Source organism: Struthio camelus, chromosome 3 (assembly GCF_040807025.1).
Source record: "Struthio camelus isolate bStrCam1 chromosome 3, bStrCam1.hap1, whole genome shotgun sequence".
Taxonomy (NCBI): Eukaryota; Metazoa; Chordata; class Aves; order Struthioniformes; family Struthionidae; genus Struthio; species Struthio camelus.
In genome coordinates, this window is record NC_090944.1 from 43312478 (window position 1) to 43336064 (window position 23587).

The 23587-nt window shown below is 42.2% G+C and overlaps 1 protein-coding gene across 3 annotated transcripts in view; it reads right to left on the reverse strand.

Annotated features, from left to right (window-relative positions):
- Positions 1–23587, reverse strand: part of FILIP1 (filamin A interacting protein 1) — a 111960-nt gene that overhangs the window by 11465 nt on the left and 76908 nt on the right. For 2 of the 3 annotated variants that reach the window (XM_068937570.1, XM_009689112.2), the window contains exon 5: positions 5958–8763. In XM_068937570.1, coding sequence (XP_068793671.1) covers positions 5958–8763 — 2806 coding nt within the window. Of the gene's footprint in view, positions 1–5957; positions 8764–17169; positions 17342–23587 lie in introns of those variants that run through there. The other variant, XM_068937571.1, reaches the window with a different exon arrangement.

A 23587-nucleotide genomic window follows, 5' to 3' on the forward strand; every position in this document is an offset into this window, starting at 1 on the left:
AACGTGAGTTGTTTTCTGTTCAGATAATTAGTGAAGTCTTCAATCTCACAGAAGAGAACAACCTTCATAGGATGCTGAAATCCCAGTGAGACCTATCTTCTAAAAGACTAAATTCTGCAGTTTATCACATACCAACAAAATAAAACTAAACGACTGAAATAGATTGGATTAGGGGACTGTGTTGATTGTAACGCATATTTGCGCATTTACTTAAAAATGCTTTTAAAAAAAGCTCCACGAACAATTTCCTCTTTCTCTCAAAGGATTTCCAGCCAGTAGTAGCATCAGAGCCTTCTCTCTGTATCCTGAGTATTCAAATGAAAAGCATTCCTCAGTCTTCTAAGAACAGTTCAAAATCCCATGTGTACACACACACAGACACAAAATCACAATTGGAAAACTTGAATGCCGTCTGCCTGGCAGGAAGGAAGTGATTTTCAATAACTAAAGGCAACATTTACAATAGCAGTCTAAAGGCTAATATGGAACTCACATGTAGATGTCAAAACAAGTTAGGACCATACAATTCTGTATGGCAAAACATGCAAATGCATTCCATCAGCCTTGGAAAATATGTCAACATCCCGTGGAACCCAAATGACAAACATCTTGTGCTCCCTGAAAGCGCTCCACAGTATGTAAACATCAGGCAATCAGATGAAGTAGCTGGAATCTCAAGCATTCCTTGAGCTTTATTTGCATGTAAATTATTAACTAAGGATTTGGGTACCTTTAAGTTACTCATTTCAAGCCTAAATCTCTCAAAATCACTTTGCAAAGAACCCTAACTTGCTTGAAATTTCTTAGTTTCTTCATTACAGCATACTAATATGTTGATCATATGGAAGCTAATGCCTGCTTCACATACAGCTGCAAGAACATTTTGTGTTTGCTAAGTGAAGAGAAATTGCACAAAGATGGCTCTTCAGCAAGCAGTCCCCTCACATAGGCAGGCAAAGGACACTCTGTGGTACACTTCGCTAACGCCAGTGGCAGAGAACCCACGTAACTGTCTCTTGGTGATTTCTTGCAAAAAACAAACTCAAAGCAACCCTTTTGCCCTGTCTGTCTGTAGGCTGCTATCTTTTCTTCTGGTTGATACAGGACTACACCTCCAGCCAGAATCAGGCTCTCTGTTCTTATGCAGCCAGCGCAGAGCACCCGTAAAGCAGCCTCAGCAGGAATGCAGAAGGAAGCTGAAGGCTCTGAACTGGCAGTACATTTTAGTAGAATATTATAGATGACCAGAGCTAAATTAGAGCTAGATTATATTGCTGCATTCTGATTATATTGCTGCATTCTGATAGCAAGATAAATACGTGCAACCGCTGAACTGTTCAGGTCGATAATCGGGGCCCACTGCCGATGGTTGCAAGTGTATTAGGCAATGAGGTTGCGTTACGGTTGGACAGTTGCATTAAAGGAAGAAAAGCAGTTTGAATGTACAGAACATTTAGTGGTTTGTAACAGATCCTGTTTAGTGCATGTTACTGATACGTGAAAGGGGTGATTTCATGCACACGTTTTGGAATATTTTTAATAGCAGAGATGTTTTTTCAGCACTTGTTTTTGAGCAGATCAGGGCCCAGTTTGTTTCAGATAGAAATGGTTGCCTACACACAGGCATCTAGAGCAACCTAAGATGCCCTGGGCTATTCAAGCTACCTGCACAGGGCTGGCAGATAAGACACAGGATCTAAGGAGACCTGCAATCTCTGCTAAAGCAGATGGAAGTGGGGTATTTGACAGCTCCCAAAATGACACACAAGAGCTATGTTCAGATAACTGAATCCTGAAAGGGCAGGATTTGAGATCGAGTCAATACAGTCAATGGAGCCTAGTGGACAATTCAGCTCACACTGAAGCATAGACTCAGCGGTGTCTCAGCCAAATCGTCCTCCAGGCTCCGCTAAGTCACCCTGGAGAGCCAAGCGTATTGACTAGGGGACTGATTCAGTTGCCTACACTCAAGATCTTTTGCCATCAGGTGCCCTGCTGTATCTCGCCAGCTTCCACTCCAGAAAGATACAGGTCTGTGTTATACCTATCAGCCTCACGCATGTGTCTTGACAGCCACAGGGCATGCAAACGGCACCACACACCTCTGTGCGGGCAAATGAATGGAGCCTTTGATCTCTACTGGCTATAATGGAAGAAGCTTGGAGCATATACGGGACACTTACAAATAGCTAAATTTAGATGTCAATCACAAACTAAATACTGCCCAAATGCAAGTAACTCTATAGCCGCTTTAATATGTGCCTAGTCAGCTCTGGCACCCAGCATATTTTCAGCTGCACCCTGCTTCCTTGGTCACAGGCAGCTCTGAAAGGTTGGTGCAGTGACATTACATTAGCTCTGCTGCAGCCAGGGACTTCCTCCACTCCTTGCAGATCTGCATGTGACCAGATGCTATCCTGGCAGCATAAGCAGCCAGAGTTGGATGCCAGTCCTGTAGGACATGGAGAGCAGAGGGATGAAGAGATTATAGGACTGATACTCCTCTTGGTAGCCACAGAAAACGCAAGCTCACCAGCAATCTCATGGTCAAATTTAAGGTCTAAAGCAAAAACCAGGATATAGGCCCCACACTTGTTTCCTCAGAAGAATATTTTATATTATTCTGTGATTTTTCAATGTGAACTATATAAGCTCCAGGGACTTGGAGCTAACGTGCTAAGACAAGTCTAACAACCAGGCTATAGTTTCAGACTCCTTTTGGTCTGTATGCCCTCTGGTCTCACGGTCTTGAGTTCTTGTTTGGGCTGTGGCCCATCTGTAGTAAAAAAAAAAAAAAAAAAAAAACCTGCTAGGTCTGCTCTGGTAGTCAAAGTATTTTCCTCAGAGTGAGTTTGACTCCAGTCAATCTGAGGAGGACCAAAACCCAGTTCTCCCACTTCCTAGGAGTTACCCAAATCTACAGACTATTGTATAAACTACCGTATAAAAAGAGTTACCATTAGCCTTGACTGCTTAGGGTTTGGGTTTTCTTAATGACAAGTGGCTATAGTATGATATTATGTGCTGAATTCAATCCAGCTGGTCTAAAAGTCTCCATCAAATCAGCACTAGGATGCAGGATGGACCAAAGAATCCTGCCTTGGAGACACCCATGGGACGGGACCATTCTGGGGAGCTGCGCTGGTCCGCGAGCCCATTTGCTCAGCTGCCCAGCCCTGGGCTTGTGCAGGAGGGAGAACAGGAAGCGCCTAGGAAATGTTTGGATCCAACATAGAGGAGCTGGGGAGTTCAGGTGTCAGTGGAGAGACAGTCACTGACCGGTGCCTTCTTGGATTGTTCCTTCGGGTTAGGGGCTCAAAGACTCCCCAAGTTCTCCTTCAGATGCCTGAACCTTTCTTGGGATCAGGGTCTCGTTTCCTCCAAATCAAAACTGCTACAGACTCAAAAAAGGACTGGGGTCAGAGGGATAAGAATCTTTAGCTACTCTTGACCGTATGTAAGTGTAAATCAACACAATAAACAATAATAACCCCTAATCTTCCACCCTCCCAACTCGTCCACCATGAAACCACTGTCTCTGTTTTTGGACTCACTTACACAGGGAGACACCATAGATCAGGCAGGACCTTTAAATGCCTTCTGTGTGCCTTAGAATTAACTTGCAGTACTGCAAATAATGCTATAAATTAAAATTGGAAACAGAGTTAAATGTTTTCAAAAAATAAAAACAATGACTGTAAATTTGTTACAGCAAGAGATGAGAGCTAGGAACTTGAGAATTATTTTCCCCTTTGTAGCTTGGTTGCCTGCATTGCTACATTGTACAGTACAGCTTGTATGATGAGAGCTAAGAATAAAGCTTTGTATCACTTTGTCTTCTTTGATTGTATGAAGTCATACCCTTTAAATGATATCAATGTTGGTTTCTGCTGTACTTTACAGAGTAAATCATTACAACTTGTTTCTTCTGACTAGAGGCATTGAAATGTGTTTATAAAACAGGCATTTGCAAAGCAGATGGTGAATACTCAACGTCTTTTTTTTCCAGGGGATTAGAGAGGAAAGAGCACGTTTTGGTTTTTTTAAAAGTTCCCAGCCCATCTGACTGGGATCAGCCTTAAAATTAAAAAAAAAAAACAAAAACAAAAACATAAGTTAAAGTAAATCTTATGGTTGAACTATTTTCCTTACATTCCAAATAGGGGAGGATGAATTGAAGAAAGAAGCCACTTTTTAGCCAGATGAAAACAAAACAAAAAAGTTTTGTCTGTCACGGTTCAGTGCATCATCACAGAAGAGACATCCAGTACAAAGAACATCCAGTAAAAAAGAATGAGGAATTCTTTAAAAGAGTTTTCCAAGCTTCTGCGAGACAAAGGAGCTTATAAATGAATGAATTCAAGACTTTTTCAGTGAACAGTCACCTATAATAGGTAGAAAAACACTGTACAGTAAAGTACCTGCAATACATTATGTATGGAGAGAGAGAGGGAGCGTGCATGTGTGATCCCATATATACATATATTAGTACATTGAATGCAAGTTTCTTTTAAGCCAGGGGACTTGCATGGAAATGGCAGCCTCTCTCCAAAAGTGTGGAAACACTGCCATATAAATGTATCTTAAATACGATCTGACACTTCAGCTTGGAAAGAGATGGCTGAAGAGGCATGTTATAGGGGTCTACCGACTCCTGAGCGGCATGGACAAATGAGCAGGGCATGACTGCTCTGTATTTGTCAGGAAATGAGAATGAGGGTGTAACCAGTGAAGGTATTGCATAAAAGGTATCAAACAAAAGACAGCATTTTTCCCATAGCCCAAAACCGAATTCATTGCCCCATGATGTTGCAGAAACAACAGTATAAATGAGTTCAAAAAGCAAGCAGAAGAATAAACAGAAAAAAATTCCACCACAGTCTAATAAACACAAAGATGAGGCTAACGGCTCTACTTCAGAAATACCCACCTACTGCCAAAAGTTGGGAGGGACACTGAGGGAAGCATTACCGTGTGTTTACCCAGTCTTAAAATAATCTTTCCCTAAGCATCTACTGTCAAGCACGCTACTGTCAAGCTAAATGAGCCTCTGGACTAATACAGTGCTGTGCTTTCATATTTTGGTTAAAATCCTCTTTTCCCACAGAAACTCCAACTAAAACAATGCAAAACCATGCCCAAGGCCAAGACCATGGTAAACCTGGTGAGACAACTATCAATATTATCCAAGGTGTTTAAATACAGAGGTGAGAAACTGACCTACATGGGGTTTTGTATGGAAAAGAAGCAGGAGAACCTCCACAGAGGCACACTGAGAAAACACCAAGAAATATGGTGGAGGAACCACTATTGTAATATAGCACTTATAAAAGTTGAAGATGACAGAGGCACAGGAAGAGCTTTAATATTCGCTGGCTGAAGAGACTTGGAGCTGTAAATAATGATGCCAGTGCCCTGCGATTTACTCCTTTGGAGTTCAACAGACAAAGCATTATGTATATTATAGCAGATATTGCATTACACAGATATAACGGATATAATGGGATTATACCAAAGAAATACCAAGATCCTCCAGCTAGGCCAAAAATCATTATGAATATTTTCATAATTCAGAATTAGCGCTTAACAAAAATAAGAATGCAGTCTCCTGCTCTATCATCTCCTTCATTCTTCGTCCCTCTTTCTCCCCATTGGAAAGTTTACAGGATTGTCATTATTTTCAGTAACTCTGCAGGGACGTCCTTTGAAAGCTACTCATTTGGAAGATAATGCCAAAAGTACACCAGTGTCCAACACTGGTATAAAAGTATCTGTTTTCACCACAGGGGAATCGGGCAAATTCTTAAGCTCACATCTGAAACAAACGTACAGAAGTCAAGAGTTTTCCCTCACCCCACCCATTCTTTCCCTGCTGGTGTCTCTAATCCAAATTATGGTTTCCCTTCTCTTTACTATGAAGACTCCATAGACGTTTCGCGTAAGACTGTGCTGCTTACCACTGATTGTGTTCCTCGTGTGGAAGACGTTGTAACAGGAGTTATAGTGATAGTACTTGTCACTTTGCTTGCTCCAGGTCGTGAGGACAGATTGTTCCGGGGCGATCGCAGGACGGTACCAGTCACAACTTCTTTTTCTGCTGCTATGTTCACTGGTCTGACTGTTATCACAGGGCTTGCACCGTCAGATGCAGCACTAGGAGAGCGCTTAAACTGAGAACCTAAGTGGATGTGAATTTTGTTGTCTTCTGTTGTTATAATGTTGGCATTGGCATTGTACTTCCGAATTGGAGTTGGGACAGTTTGTTTTTCCGGTGTTACTTTGAAGACAGCCCTTCCCATGGTCATATCTTGTGACTGCGGAGAAACAGAAATTTCTGCTGGTGCTGCAGATGTCGATACTGTCATAATCTGGATTGGTGATGCAGGTCTGTCCACAAAGGGTGCTCTTCCTCCATCTGGAGACTTTTCCCTGGAGAATGTTGTTATAGTGACTGGAGACATAGAGCGATCTGGGCCCATCGGACTTTCACTGCCTTTTCCTTTTGGGGACATAACGTTTGGAGAGGGAATGATGGTTATTCGTGGCTTCTGATTTCCCAAAGTAGGAATGACAGTGGTGCTTGAAAAAAATTCCTCTGAGGTTGGACTGGTTATCTCCAAAGTAGCTGTGCTATTCTCATGATCTGGCGTCACCCGAATATGAAGAGGTTGACCTTGCTTTGGTGATAGGACAACCTCCCCAGGATGGCCTGCACTACCATGGCTTCGGGCTCCTTTGTCAGGAGTTACCTGAGCCCCAGTTTCCCTCTTCCTCATCCACGGTATCCAAGATTTCCTCATTGCAAGTTCATTAGCTGCTGGAGGATATCTCTCAAGCACTGAAGAACGCTCCATGGGTTTTTTCAGACCTACCTGTCGCAAATTGCTCATGATGTGATTCTCCTCCTGGAAAGACTTCCTTATAAACACAGCTGGAGTTTCTTCTTCTGCTGCTTCACTGCTTACAGCATCTGTTTGCACACCAGTGGATGTCACAGGAACATCTACCATTCTCCGTCCATTTATGCTGGGCCTCAGAGCACGACTGTAACGCTTAGAAAGCTCTAACTCTCTTGTTAAGTTCAAAACTTCCTGTCCCATGCTTTTGTTCTTATTTTCTTCTTCGATAAATCTCTGCTGAAGAACTGAATAATCAACTTGGATCTGGGAAAGCTGGTCTTCTTTATTCATCAGCTCATGGATTTTCTCCTTAAGAGCTTGAACTTCTGCTTTCAAATCTCTGTTTTTAGCCTCTTCCAGACGAAATCTGTGCCTCAACTCTGCTTCCTGACTCACTGCTTCACCTTTTTCTATTGCTTTGTTTTTGGCAATCTGGAGTTTCATCTCCTCCAACTGTTGAGAAAGAAAGTTAGCTTTGTCTTGCTCAGTCCTAAATTTCTGCTCTAGCTGATCATATTCATCTTCCGTCTTCATCAAATCTCCTTCAACCACTTCCAATTGCTTGAGACGTTTTTTCAGTTTTTCAATTTCAACGGTAAGTTCTTTAATCTTGTTGTCCTCATGACAAGCATGCTCTGGTCCTTTTCTGGCTCGACCCCTTGTTATTTCTCTTTCTACTTCCTCCATACCATCAATTCTTTTCTTTAACAGGTCAACTCTGCAGCTTAGTTCAGAGGATTTTTCTTCTTCACTTCTCAGTTTGCCTATTAACTCATCTCTTTCCTTCGTTAAACTAGACACCTTTTCCTCCATTTCAGATTTCAATTTCAAAAATTTCTTACTTTCTTCTATCAGCTTCTCAGTAACATCCATAACTTTCCCTTGTTCCACTTTAAAATTCTTGTTTAAACCCTCAACCTTTTTTTCCTCCTGCTTTATTTTTTCCATCATATTTTTTCGTTCATCAACCAACATTACAGTAAATGACTTCAGCTTTGTAAGGTCATCTTTTAAGCTTATTTCAGCCTTTTCCAACTTGCTTTCTGATGACTCAAGGTCTTTTACTCGAGTCTTCACCACTTCCAACTCATTTATCAAATCTTTAGTCACATTCTTTTCTTTCTCCAAGCTTAAGTGTAGCTGGGTGCATTCAGACTTACTTTTACTAAAAGCCTCTTCCAGTTTCTCTAGTTCTGCCATTCTTTTCTGCAATTTTTCTACTTCAAGTTTCAGCTCCTTGCTATGGTGCTCTTCTTCTTGCAGTTTATTCTTCAGCTCTTTACATTGGGATTCAGTTTTTGTGATCTCTTCATCTTTTCCCTCCATTTCAAGCACACGCTTGCGGAGGTTTTCTACTTCTGCCATTAAGCTAGAGTTCCCACATTCCCCTTTTGCTATCTTATCTCTTAGTTCCTGAAGTTCCTCCTCAGCTTTTTGAAGATTTTTGTTAGTTTCTTCAAGCTCCTCTATTCGACGAGTCAACCCAACTAGCTTAAGCCTTAGCTGTCTATTATGTGACTCCTGATTAACCAGTTTAGCAGTCATCTCCTCATGTTCTTGAGAAAACGATAATGTCCTGTGTTCAAGTTCTGTTTCTAACTTCATCAGTTTTTGTCCATCTTCTTTTGTTTTTGCGCTAAGAATTTTAAGCTTTTCTTCTTCTTCCTTTAGTTTTTGATTTAGGTCTTGTATTTTCTGGCTTTGTTGACCAAGTTGTTCAATATGCATTTGTCTTTCATCCACCAGCATGAGTGCAAACGATTTGAGCTTAACTAGTTCTTCTCTTAGTTTACTGAGTCTCTTTGTATGTTCTTTCTCCTTGCGGGCTTGATAGATCTTCTCCTGCTCAAGAAGTTTCTTCAACCTGAAACAAGTTAGAACAGATGCATTACTCTAGAATATACATAGTGGCTGTTTATTTCTCCATTTTTAAATCACTTTCATTTCAGGAAGATTTTTTTTTGCATTAATGTCCTAAGTAGTCTTGCAACAGGTAACTACCTACCACAATTACACTCCCTAGCCAAAATATTTTAAATTACAAAAGTTAACTGAAAACTTATAGAGAACACCTAGAATTCTGAAAATCAGTGAAATAGTATGTGTATGTATACATACATACCTACACATATATATATATAAAACAAATACAACCGTTTTTAATTTCTTCACATTTATTTCTCTGTTAGGATGATGTTGGTGAAAGTATACCATATCCCAAAAGGACAGAAATACCTACTTACCAATCCATTTATACTGAACTTGTTTCACAAGATGGATTCCTCACCCACTTGTTACACGCCCAAAAATGTGTAATATGAATTTAAAAAAAAATGAAACATATTACTACTTGCAGCCATACATAAATGGATCAATCTCGGCCGTAAATAAATCAGCTGGACAGAAGAACACTACATTAGCATTTGACTGATAACCATCTGGGTGTCACTGGAGGAAGAAATTAGCAGGAAGAGAAGTCTGCCAGCACAGTGACTATTATGTTAAAAGGTTTATATTCCCAGATTTATTTATTTCCCAATTCCATTTACAATAGTAGATGTTGCTGACTGCAAGGGTCAGACTAATCAAGTCTTTGGCTACAGCTAGCCACAGCTGGAAAACGCTCTACTTCATATCCCGTAACGCTGTATTTCCAGACAGTATAAAAACTCATGATACACAGATTAGGCCTATCCTCAGAAAGATCGTTTAGACCTATATTTTCCAGGCTTATCCATGCAACTTTTCAATGGAGCAGTGAAGCATACTTTTAAGCATTTTATATCCGTGCTTCATATTTAGGATACAATGATATCAGCACAGGAAGTGCCTGCACGTATGTAAGCATAGATTTATGAGGACAGTGATCCTCAACTTATAAAGAGGTACAGATAACACAAGGATACATGTCCCACTAATTCAAGAGTCTTACTGGAAAAGCAGCAACATGACATAGAAAATAAGACACAGGCATGCATGCTGAATTTACCATGAAATGACGTGTTTTTCAAACCAATGTCCAAGTACCTGCAACTCCCATATGAAAATACGTGTAATGATTCAAATCCACCTGCTTTGCTCACCCTATGTCTAAAACATTTAAATTTCTTTGTAGCCGAGGCACACAATGGAGTGCTGCAGGAGAGCAACTTATCACCTGTCAACTAACTTGTAGTAATTGTAACATCCGAATCTTAGCAAAGATTGACTTTTATCAGTAGTTTTATCTGAAACGCTAGACGGTAAACGGTAGTGGGTGAAGCATAGATATACTCTCTGCTGCCCCAGCAATGAAGAGCAACAAACAGCTCCAGGGCACAACGTCCTACACAGAGGGTGTCTCTCAGAGCACTCACCTTAACGCTAAACTAAGAACAACAGCCTTATTAGCTTCTCCAGCAACTATTAATGTTTCACTCCTCACTCCTCAGGGACCAGAAAGAACAGGAACTGGAATGAAAAGCTATAAGACAAGAGAAGGAAGCCAGAAAACAGAACACAGGATGCAGTAGGTAGGGAAGGAGAAGGCTGAAGAATGCATTTGAAAACAAGAGTCGGATAGGATGTGGGAGTAAAAGAATAGTAGGAACCAGCAGGAGAGAGAAAAACAAACAAACCTTATAGCCAACCTTGCTGGGTCACAGATTATTCTCAAAAAAATCTCTTTGGTTTTGGCAACTCTTTGGAAAGGACTGAAAAGACATGCTGGTGTGTGCCTCATTATGGGTCAAGTTAGAATGTCAAAAGGTAAAAAAAAGACCCGCTGCCACTCACAAAGCACTCAATTTTCACACTGAAGAAGGAACTTTATTAGCATGCAATATATTCCCTAGCTATTCTATCACACTGCTTTATTCAAAAGTTTCTGCCAAGAACTCTCCCTAGTCTCCCCCATCCTACGTTGTTAAAGAAATAGCATGTGTCCTTTCCACAAAATATTATTTGCTGAGACAGAACACTCTTACCTAACCTGGTGGTGTTCTAAATGAGCCATCTCCCAAAGTCATGCAAATATCATGAAAATATGAGCGCCTGAAGAAAGAGAACGCTTCCAACTCCCATTGCACCATAGGAAAATGTTAAGGTGGCCCCTAAAAATTCAAAAACCAGAAGAAACACACAGTGCTTTGTTTTCTTTTCTAAAATCTTGCTGCTTTAAAGCCTATCTAAAGATGCTCAGAAAACTGCCTATGGGTCTGAATAGCTAGGCTGTGCCTAACAGGCATGTGTGATTTCTGCATAGCAGTTGCTAGAGGCAGTGTATGCCAGCCAAGCTCCTAAGCCGAGTGCAAAACAGTTCAGTGAGACCCACAGTTACCTGAAGGTTAAGTGAAGAGTATCGCTGAGAAAGCCCCTTAATGGAAAAGGCGCACATACGGGTTTATTAAGCTAAGACAAAGAAATGTCAGGGATGAGGCTCAAGAAAAAGAGAAGAAAGCGCATTAGCATTGTCACTGCCTTGCTGTACCTATCAGGAAAGTCAGCAATGCGCAGTCTCAGGCTCTGCCCCTCTCGGAAAAGCCAAAATGAAGTGTCATTACCATGCCAGCATGACTGGGTGAATTAGTTAGCATCTTGAACAAGGGTAGGAAGCACTGCAGAGCATTCTATCCTGCCCCAATTTCTATACAGTGAAACTAGACTGCCTAAGATTTAACAAGTGACCTTTCACAAGAAGTAAGATAACTGAAGATATCTTTTTCTGTTTTCTATGTCCAGGGAAACTGTTTCTAAAATCTGTTTCTGTGGGGGATGGATGGGAAAGTAGCTTCCAAATCTGTGTAGATGTCAAAATAATAAACAAAATACACACTTTTTTCAGTGTTATTATTTCTAAATTCTAAAGTAAAGCTGAATTTAGTCGTGCTTTCGTATCTTCTGTATAACTCTCAAAACTCAGTGGTTAAACCAGAATTTCAGCAGAATTCCCAGATGATGTTGTCCCATCTTGATGCTTACAACTGACTGTCAGGCTTCTCATCTAACTGCTGCTGCTGCTGTTTCCTGAGTAACGCAGATCTGCATGGGCTCCAATGCAACCCTAAAAGCACCTTAGGGACTCAGAGTACGTAAGCACCTTAGGGACTCAGAGTACGTATGTCTTTTACGTATTTACGTATGCGTTATACAGAACAACTGCTCTCTGCGTTGTCAAGAGGTTGACAACACCTGCATTCAGGGTCAAAATAAACAAAAGGGAAAAAGAAAAACTTTAATAAAGAAATGTGGAGCTAGATAGAGTCAGAACACCAACAAGCCAACAGTCTGGCACCCTGAGCCCAATGCCTGTATTTGCTATTTTGGTTTTTTTTGTTTGTTTTCTAATCGCTGAGGCATATTTGGATAAAATAATATAATCTGCATTAATAAGTGTCAGTAAGAATGTCAAGGGCTCAGGATTTCAGGACACAGCAGGGAAGGAAGCAAACCAAGTTCCTTGTAAAAAAGGAGAGGAGAATGACTGATTGCCTTTGGAAAGCCCTGTTAAGATCTAAGGAGTATCCTCTTCTCCCCGTAGGTTACCATATGTATTATGTCAAAACATATAGCCCAAATCATTCTCTGAATACATGGCCTTCTGCTGTTGTGAGTGTCTTCCAGTCTTACAGGTGCTCTCTCCCTCTCCTAGATTTCTTTGGAAATCTGACCCCCGCCGCCACAGTATTCGAAGATCGTGGGCCCTACAGCTACCCAGCGTTCAAGAACATCATACTCATCTTTACAGTACGTTGCATTAATAGTAAAACTTTACGCATGAATATCTGTTAACTGCCTGAGTTAAAAACAAATGTTGTGGCAGGACAGTGCTATTCACTAATTTTGCATAATCAAGAAAGATGTATCTGATTCTCACGGGTGCTGAGGCAGGACACTGACCTACAAAAGCTGCTAATGCAAACAAATACACTCGCCTCTGCATCGGGGAGCTACATCTCCTGCTTCCTTCCACATGCAGAAAAGCTAGCTGTTTATAGACTGATCGAGCAGCGCTATAACAGCACAAGAAAAGTCTGTGGCTAGCAATGCAAGGGAGTCAAGAACATGACGACTTCCAAAAATCAATCTCAGCTTGCAGAGCCGGTAAACATCAGAGAGGAGAAAGAGCAACTAATGAGTTAGTTTGAACCTCCTTCTGAACTGAGTAATGGAAACAGCCCTTCAGCAAGCAAAGGATGGATAACAAAGGATGGACTGGATGGATAACCAGGTTTTCTCTGTCCTCCTTCCTTTGGGTTTGGAGATGAACCTTTTCATTGCACAAGATCTTTGTGCTTCCTCTTCCCTCCTCCAAAGCTTTAGATTGACTGTCAGAAGCACCACGGGATGCTGAATAGCTGCTGATCCCTCTCCCTCCAGAGATGTGGTTTCATTTCTTACTTTTATTAGTACTATATACCTGTGCTTTGTCCTACCAGCTGACTGACTTCCTCACGCTTGGGCTAATCATTCCTTCAGGTTTGGAAGATACCTTTTTCCACAAAGCAAACCCAGCCAATACTCTACAGTTGTTGGGTTTTGCGTTTTTTTTGGTTTTCCCCCCAGGTACATGCCAGCTATCAGAAAGTCTAGTAATTATGTCAGTGCATTTGCAAGAGACCATCATGGAGTATGGTGCAGACTCATTTTGTAGAATGGCACATGTCTGGCCTCTGGCAATGGGAATTGAGTTTAGCTGGGAAGAGGAGACCAACACAGGCAAGGCTTCGGTCTGATGCATGTGGCGTGCCAGCCTTACACAGGCCCCTGGCTCCCACCTGAGGACAGGTGACAGAGGACACAGACCACTCTACTAATCCTTTTAATGTGAAATAAATAGAGACTGAAGGGCTCCTAATTAGAGTCTGCGCTAGATAAATTCTGCTGGTTAGCCATCAGGGTGGTTTAACATTCTCTGCAAGGCCAGTCAATTCATTGAATTAATAAAGTTACAGACTTAATTTGACCACGTACATTGTTCTTCCTGTTCTATTTCTGCATATGTCAAGCGCAATCACTGAGACACAAAGGAGGAACCCCACAGTACCATTTTCACAGCGTCTCTTTTCAGATCAGAGCTAGACTTCAACATGAATTATAACTTACAGATGGAGAATAATGTTTTGGTGTTTTTGAAGGACGTTGCAATAGTTTTGTACCAGAAGAACTTAGATGAGCACGACTGAATTTTGGATGGCATTTATTTTATGTGTAAGCGGTAAGAAAAGTAGAAGCAGCAAGCATTAGTTCTTACCTACATTTGCAGAAGAAACTACAAATAGTTGCCAGTAGACATTGTTTATGCCTTCTGCGACACACACCAAGACTATTGATGTTCCGACAAGATTTTTTTTTTCTTATCAAGCCATCACCAAGTGGCATATCAAAGCTAAATTTAGCATAAATTAAACTTAATAGGCAGACAGTACAACTCCTGTCTGAGTGGCCAACCTATTACCCTTCAGAATAGCACAGAGTTGCTTACTTTTCATGAAGTTTGCTCATGCTTGTATGTTTCTATATACCTCAGAAAATTAGTATTTCAAGATAGATATATATGCCTACAAGAAATCCTCATCTGAAATTCAGAAACATCCATAGGAAATCATCAGCATAAATGCATAGGAAGTTAAGGACTGAAGGATCATGAACTTCACAAATACATTTGAAATACAATAAACAGAGCAAACTGGGACATATGCACACCATGCTTAGCACTGAGAGCTGATATGAAAAGCCATTCTTCAAAGTGACTAATAATGTTTTATGAAAATATGAAGGCATTTCAGTTATCAGGGGAAAGATGCTCACTGGTTTCCAAAAAATAATCCCCCTTCCAAGAAGCATTTACTTCAGATCATTTTAAACAGAGCATGCAAAAGTGAAAACCCAAAGTATTCACTGAAAATTATACCAGAGACCGAGTTGCACTTTCCATGTGCATGTTTCACAATACTACCACTACGATGAGCAAACAGCACTCATGCTAACGTAGCCTTTCCCATCGAGTAACCGGCACTTGCTCACGTGAGGAAACCCTGGTAAGGCAAGAGCAAGCAAGAGCAGGGCCTGAAAGCACGCGAGCTGCCCCTACGGTCACAGGTCTTGGCACCACACTTCAGCTGTGTTCATCTGGTTTAGCTTCCCGCTTTGGAAACAGATTAAGCTAAGCCGGGTGAGGTATTGCCCAGCTTGAAATGAAGCACCCCCACAAGGAGCATGAGCGGAGAGCAAGCTGGGCTATTCCCCCCATTATCAAGACCGTGGCAGCTGGAGGAATAGCAGCCTCAGCTCCAGGTGGGATGAAGAGTATGGGATGGAGAGGAGGCAGGTAAGGTGTTTCTTTGGCATTTGTTTTTGCTGAGTTTGTACACGGCCTGGAAGCACGGCTTGTCTGGCTGCTGTGGCTCCTCACCGCTGCTCTCAGACAAAGCCATCGCAGAAACACCCTAGTTTGTTATTATTTCGATTCCTAGAATTGGAAGTTTGTTCTGACTGGATGTAATGATTTCTGACATGTTTTGTGAATGGCTAGTAAGTAGGAGTTAAGAGAAGCACAGTAGCAACTAGCTGGTGACTCTAAGGATGAGCTGAATGACAGCTCATGAAGGCTGCTTCCTCCCTAGGGCCCTACCACATCAGCTCACAGGGTTTCTGCCACTCACACAGCAATCTTGAGGAAGCACCAGGAAAGCAAGGGCCTTTGCATGCTCCTTTTTCCTCTCCCCCTACTTCAACCATAAAGAGTTTGTTTCTGCATATGCAGAATTAGAGAGACTGGACAACTTCCTAGTGCTAGTTAAGAAGCTGCCGTCCATTAAATGATGGGAAGGACTGATCAGTAGAGTCTTCGCATAATGAAAAACAGCAAGAGGTTTAACTTAGTAAAGCACTTCCTTCTTCACTTTTTTTCTGTTTAAAGTACAGCATCTGATTTTGGAGATTATTTCTGCAGCCACTAGGAAATCCTCCACTTGTCAACACTATTGCTGATCGTCTCTGTGCCAAACTGAGATATCTAGAGGCTGATTTTCAGGGATTCTGAGCATCTATGACTGCAAATCAAATTAAAGAGAGGCAAAAGGTGGTTAGGCTCTCTAGGAAACAAAACAATTTGGCCTAGAACTTAAGTCAGGCAATTCAAAATTCGATAACAGTTTCAAATCGTTGGCTTCAGTCCTTCCCTCATATTCATCTTGACTGATAGAAGAAAGATATAAATGTGATCAGATCTGGGGGTCACTGCCAAGAAAAAGAATAAACTACAGTTGTGTTACTTTCTCCTCTTAATTCATTAAGTTTTAAAGCCAGCTAACAAAAATGAAATACATTTTAACTATCTAGATACAGAACTTTACCAGCTGCTTTTCAACTTGTCACACAGTCAACTTTGAAAACAAATAAAAACTTGTACAAATATAATTACCAGCTCTAGTGAATCTAAAACCCAATTTTTGTGGTTACCCACTGTGTAAAATTAAAGCATGCAAAACCACATAGTCTTCACTGCTGAGTTAACTTTTGAGACATGACTGTGTCAAGCTAGATCAAATGCAAATTAATAATTTTGCTACTTCAAAACTCCATGACAGTTCCCAAATTACATTGCAGAAAACACTGTGCAAACACATTGCTTGCCTTATACAACGCTGTCCCCCTCTCTTTTTGTGAATGTCTAGCACTGCCTTTACAGAATGAAAATCCACTTTGCTGCAGTAATTTATTCAGCTTATAGCTGCCTTGTCATAAGCTGAAGAGCAGGTAAGCTGAGTATTTTAGAAGAAGAGCGCTTACTAGATTCAGCATCCTGCCAGCTTTTCAGTACCTTGCTCACATAAGAAAAGCACCGAAGATCTTTAAAAACAAAACCAAGCCCCAGCAAAGCCATTCCAGCCAGACAGGCACTTTCTTCCAGCTTCACCCCCCCACCCCCTCCAGTTAAAATACCCACAGCAATTCTGCATGTCGGTGTGGGGGCGGTGGGCAGCCCGAAGGCATTCAAACTGCACCTGCGAGGCAAGCGGCGCTGCGGGCCGGCGGCGCCCTGCGGCCGCGGCGGTGCCCCCGGCCGCGCTCCGCGCCCCGCGCCCAGGTGCGCCGCTCCCCGCGCTCCCGCCCCGGCAGCGCGAACCCCATCGCCCCGCCGGCACTCACCGCGGCTGCGGCCCCCCGCGCAGCCCCAGCCCTCACCGCCGCCCTGCTTCGCCCTGCAAATTTCGCTTAACGAGCGAAACGCGCCCGTACAAGAGCAGTTAGCACTGCGTAACTAAAAGCAGATCTGAGTTGTCCTTACCTTAGAATTAGACCTTTTTTTTTTTTTTAAGATTAAAAAAAAAAAAAAAAGAGCGCCCCAGCCCAAAACCACAGTCGTGCAGCGCACCTCGCCCCGGGCCGGCTCCCGCCCCGGCCGCCCGCGGAAGACGCCCTGCCGCCGCTGCCCGGCCGGCGGCACAGCCAGAGGTGCCGGCGGGGGCGGTGCGCGGCGCTGCGCGGCGCGGGCGGGCGGGCGGAGGGAGGAGCCGCGGCCGCCCCGAGGCGGGGAGGGCTCGATGGGCTGCGGCGCGGCCGGGGCAGCGGGACGGGGCTGCCCTCCGCCTCGGCCGGGTCTGGCGGCGGGGCTCAGTTTCAGTAGCAGTCGCCTCAGTTTGGGATTCAGCGCGCTCAGGTTTCCGGCAAAGGGGTTATCGATGTGAGGTACGAGCTCACCGTGGAGACCTGCAGGCTGCCCTTGTGGAGCGGGCAGGTTGTTTTTGGTGAGATGCCTTTAGCAGAGCTGCCACCAAGCAGCTCTCCGCAGCCGCACAATGAAGCTTCGTGTGCCTGCGCTGGAAGCGGTTTAGCTGACTTCATGGCTCACTTCGGTCAGCATTTCCTTTTAGCAGCCTTTCCTAGAGTTTATTATTTACAGCCCCCTCTAGGCCTAAAGTTTATAGCTTAACAATTAAGAAGGAATAATTTGATCTCGAGGAACCCTCATGAATTATTTTCTCTTCACTGAACTAGAATGTACAAAAGAGATGTTTCCCAATCTGAGTTGCCACTTCATTCCTCTTGCTCGAGAAAAGCTGCTGTTGCTTTTCTGCTGTCGTCACCGTGTTTGAACTGACATTACCACTGTTGGTAAGCATTAGTTGATCTCGGTCTCAGTTGATAAGGGCATGAATAAAGGAAGACAGTCATTTTTCCCCTGTGGATTTAATATATATGCATGCTGGTTTCTGAAAACCCATATATAGTCCCAGAGTCAACTCGAAAGACTGTGTGAGGTCTGAAAAGCATCGTTCTGCTAGCTCCCTGCTAGCTCAATCAATCAACTCTTTCCCCAAATCAAAAGAAAAGAATCTCAGGATTTCTTCAATTTGCCTAATAAATTGCTAGGTTGTTCAAGGTCATCTTCTCACTCTTTATAATGAGGACTAAAAACCTCTCTTGCTTCTTCCCTTTCTCTTTCTCTTTCCTTTTCCCTAAGATGACTGTAATACGCAAAAACACTAAAACCATATCATGTCAAATATTATTATCCATAAAAAACAGGGTCAATATGTTTGCCTTTTGGAGAAATTATTTAATCTCTCATTATTTTTCATTAGGATCCTCACCTCCTTCAGTATATAGGCTAGATAGTGCTCATTTAAAAAGCAGGTACTTAATGACTGGTTTTATCCCCTTTGTTCAGGGACCTTCTTTGCCACTCAGTCTTCAAACTCTGTTCTGAGAGCAGAATTACAGATTTCCGTAAAGTCAATAGAAGCACAAAGGGACAAGGGTCTAGTTCTGGGCCCCTGCTCTGGGGTACGTGGGACGTGATTTTCCAGTGCACTGAAAGCTGCAGCACGCCGTGTTTGGCACTTGCCTCCAGCGCAGCTGTGACTGCTCCAAACTTCTGTGTGGCAGAACCTAGATCTCCAAACAAGCTCACCAAAAATGAAAATGGTTCTTAAAATGAAAACTTTCATACCCCATATAAATCAGCTTCCCAGGACTTAACTAGCACCATGTAGGAAATCCGTCACACAAACTCTACAGAGGTAGAGTCACATTTTCCAGGGAAACATATAACAGCTTTAATCATTCTCTCGCTTTTTATACTCTCCTGCCTCATGTACTAAATACTTTTCAAGAGATGAATCTGGGCTGCTACAGAAAAAACAGTTGCCTCCTCTGTGCAATGCTGATGCATCCCAAAACGTTTCTATTTTATTCAGTGACAGAGGAAATGTTTCTGTACAACACTTGTGTTTGATCATGCAATTAGAAATGATCACAGCCCATATGCATCCAGCAGACAAATGTTCTGCTTAATTCACATAGCATGTCCTCGAGTGTTTGCCTTTGCAATCCTAATATCTGTGTCCTGGTAAAGCTACATATTCTTTAAAAAGAGAAAATTATACACACAATGAAAAACAATTAAATGAATCTCCACCATCAAAATTTAATGATGTGGCATTATATTGACACTTAGATCATTAGAAGAGTTTAGATCCTTTAGATTTCCTACATAAACATCTGCAGTTTGAGCTGATGGCAATAGCAGGTTGTCAGCATCTAGGCAATCCATTACTAGAAGGAGGTAGACCACTTTGAAAGCAAGTTTCAAAACTATCTGCTGACAGATGGGTCTGACTGTGATAAGCAGCTCAGAGGAAGGCTCTGCTCCTGTGGCACTGCTGGGTCTGCAGGGAGTATCTGTCCACAGACTCAGTCCCCATCTGGCTCTGACCTCCTTGTGTGGGTCCATCCCAGTCCTGCTGCACCCGCCGTTCACCCCCAGTCTCCTTCTCCTCACCAATGCACTCCATTTCTAACCCCCACCCCTCCCACATCTGCAGCTCTCCTAGAAGTCCCCTCATGTCTGCTCTGGCTCTTCTCTCTTCTGAGTTTTAATTAAGCCTCCTCCCGCTCTTGGGCCTGGCTGGACTTGGAGAGATCACAGAGCAAGGGACACACCATCCCTGAGCTTCTTTATTTTCATAGTTCAGCTCAGCCCAGCAATTTGAGGGAAATTTCAGCCAAGCTCTTGGCTGCCGTGTTGCATCTGGTGTATTAACACATCTCAAAACAAAACCTAGAGCACTAAGAAAAAAAGTAGAATTTTAGGGGCCACTAATGCATGTGGAAAAAAGGGGAAGAGCTGTCAAAAGGATCATTACTCAGTATTTATGTTAGGATAGAAGCTGAGAACCTGTTGCAGTCAGCTTTGTGCAGATGTGACCTGAAGAAGGGATCAGGTGGACTGGAAATCGAGGCCCTGAAGGAATCACCGGTCTGATGAAGTCCAACTGCTCTCACTTGCAGCAGCCATGCAGCAAACTCCCCCAACACCGCAGACCTCAAGGCATTACTTGCACCCATCACAAATTTGTTAGCAAAAAACCAACAGGCAGAACAATAACATGCCATAAGAGGACAGGAGGAAGGGTTGGGCACATTGCCAGTGTCCCTGCCTAGCAAGGAACTTGTTAGAGGAAATTCCCAGAGGATCCCACAGAGCCTGCCTAAGTCTAGGCCACGATCCCTCACTCTAGTGCAAGCAGAGTCACAAGGAAACCAGTGGCATCCTCTGGAGGATGCAGAATCATAAAACCACAAAATCGTTGAGGTTGGAAGGGACCCTTGGAGATCACCTAGTCCATTCCATCTTCATCAATACTGTGGACTTACTAATTATAGTATTCTCCGTGTCCATCATCAGTCTTGCAACTTCAGGTACCACCCGTATGGCACTACCAGGTGTATAAAGGACACTGTGTGGGATGTAACAGCTGAGGTCAAATAGACCTTCGACCTCCAGGGTTTTTTTTTTTTACTGGATGAGAATTAAATATTTTTTATATATATTGATATGTATGTATGTATGTATGTATAAAGGTCCTTATATGTTGATATTCCTCAACAGTATCTTTACTTTTAAGTCATATGAAAGTCTGGAAAAATCTAATTTGCTCCTCAGAATTTCATGAATCTTCATGTTTATGCTTTCACTGGGACAAAGTAGTCCAAGAAATACATTCCTGAATAAAACAGCACTTGCAACATTGTGACATCAGATGAGAAAAACACCAAGAAATAAAAGGAGGGGGGACAATATATAGGAAACCCAAATTCCAAGTCACTTCTGAAAGTCAGAATTTGTACTATCTGGCATAGTTTTCTGCTATAGAGAAGGAGAGTAACTGGGAAGCCAAAGATGGAGTTGGTTTAACTAGTTAATGATGTGCTAATAGACTACACATTTTTTGCTAGGTTGCTCTCTTTACAAATGCACTGAACTGTGCACAGCAATGGATTTCTCTTGCAGATCTTCCAGACTTGTAACAAATGACTGTCTGATTATAAAATTCTCTGTAAACAGCGCTTTGTAACCTTTCCAGCACGCTGCCCTACTCTCTGTTGGCTCTTTACCTTCAGCGCAGAAACATATGTAACAGTAATAGCAAAGGCAGCAGCGGCAACTCTCTACAGATTCTCTAACATGTTATGAAAAGCCCAAATATTTCTGTTTGTGCAAAACAAACAAAGCTTTTCCTGATTTGTGTTTACTTGCAGTCATGAAAAAGTACACAGTGTAGCTTGCCAGACTGAAAATTTTTGTCCATAAAGCCCCCAAAGCAGTGAAAATCTTCTGCCATTAGATTTAATTCTTTCCTGCTCTTCTGGGTCTCTTATCTCTGTTTTGTATTTCTGGATAATTAGCACTCATTTGCTAAATGTAAACCTGTCCCCCTGCTTTCTATTTATCCAGTTATCTACTCTGAGCATAACAGATATTAATTAATGAGTTCAGTCAATCTATTCTTGACAGCCCACAAAACTTCAAATATTGAGGAAGGGGAGAAGCTACTTTTAATTTGCTGCTGAAAATGTAGTGAACAAGGTGATACGTTGGGCCTTTGGGACACAAATAAATAATAAAGATAAGGATAGTAAATTCCTGAAACAAGACTTCATAGGAAGAGCCTGAGAAAAAGACCACAGGTTGGACTCTGTGCTGTTATATCTCAGGCAATACATTTTATATGGCATGCGTCATACACAGTAAAAAACTTCATTTGGTAGGCTACACTGACAACTGGCTTTGTTCACCTTTGTTCTTATTTAAAACAGGCTGTTCCATGCAACTGTTAAAAACACACACACGCACGTGCACACACAGAGCCTTTTTTTTATTATTCCCCAGATCTTTTTTGAACAAGTCATGCTGACTAGATTTAAAATTCTTTTTTTCTTTGAAGCATGAAAATTGCACTACATTATGATTTTGCTGCCTTTTATGGAATCATGATTCAAAAGTTTAATTGAAGCGTTTCTGGCTTTGTTTTCCTTTTCCACTGTTTTTTCTTTTGGTGTTCTATTTGCATAGCACTCGCGTATATCCTTATGATATCTCGGAAGGCTCACTATCTCCAATATTACACACCTGCCTCAGATATTTTAATTAAGAAATAGAACAAAATTAACTGCAAATCATAGCTGAATGAAGAAATGCACAACATGAAGTTGTATCACTCATTTTTTTCTCTCTACAGGTAGCAAAACGTGTATTGGTGGGACTCCAAGAAGCAATGATGATTACAGCTGAAATAGGACCATCTACGCAGCTTGTTATACCAGGTCAGGGACATCATCTATTCTATAGTATGTTTTGATCTTGCTTTTGTGACTAAGTATCAAGAGTTTGACCAAAGTGTCTCTGGAGTAAGCAGCTGAGCTGTCTTGGACTTGAGAGAAATGCCACATTGCAGTGTGGTTCCTTGCTGCCCCCTATAGACCTGCCATTTTCAATGTTAGCAGCTTCCACACATCCCGGTTTTATCAGAGCATCCCACTAATGCTGTGGTTCCACTCTGCTCTGGTCTTCATCCTTCACCGTTTTTCTAAGTTATTCTCTTTTGATGTTTATGTTATTAATGCAGAAACATGATATGGAGGAAGTGAGCTTGAGGCTTTGACAGCAGGGAGACCTGTGGCTGTTCTCAGCTTCCCAAAAGAGAGATGCTTAATCTTTTGGCAGTGTTTTGGCCTCCTTTTGCTTGAGTTGGATCCTGGGTGGGAGCTGCTTCATCATTCTCCAGGGAAACCATGTCCTCAGGGATAAAGATTTTTATTTAGGAGAACTGAGTGTTGGAGGCCTTTTAACTAGAACTAGAACTAGAATTGAGAGGATGACGTTGTTGTAAAGGCTGGGGGTGTAGAACAAGGCTGACATGTTTCGGAGACCTTCCTGATGAGAACGTTACCTGTCACATGTAGACTCTATTAAATCTCTACCGTGTTCTGTAGCAGAAGCTGGTTCTGCTCCTCCACACAGCACCCTCTTTCTCTTCATAAATATTCTCCCTCAAACCTCCCATTTTAGAGCATTTCCTCTTTTACTCTGAATAAGACAAATCTCAGGGTCCTTTAAGCAACTCTTAACCACCTAGCAGTGTTTTAAGAACTGGCTCTTTCTAGTCTGTACCTGTACAATGCCTGGTACAGTACATCCCCTTCTGATGACAAAGGCTCCCAAGTGCTCCTACAATACACAGCCTAAGAAATGATGGTAGTTACCGTAAGAAGAAAGAATAACGTTAATAATAATGAATTAACTTTGACTGATTTTCACCTGTGTGTTGCTTTTATTCTGTTGACAGCTCTCTCTCTATTGTTTCCCCTTCTGCTGCCTCCCACTCATCTGACTTCTCTGAGGGCAGGGCTATGGAACAGAA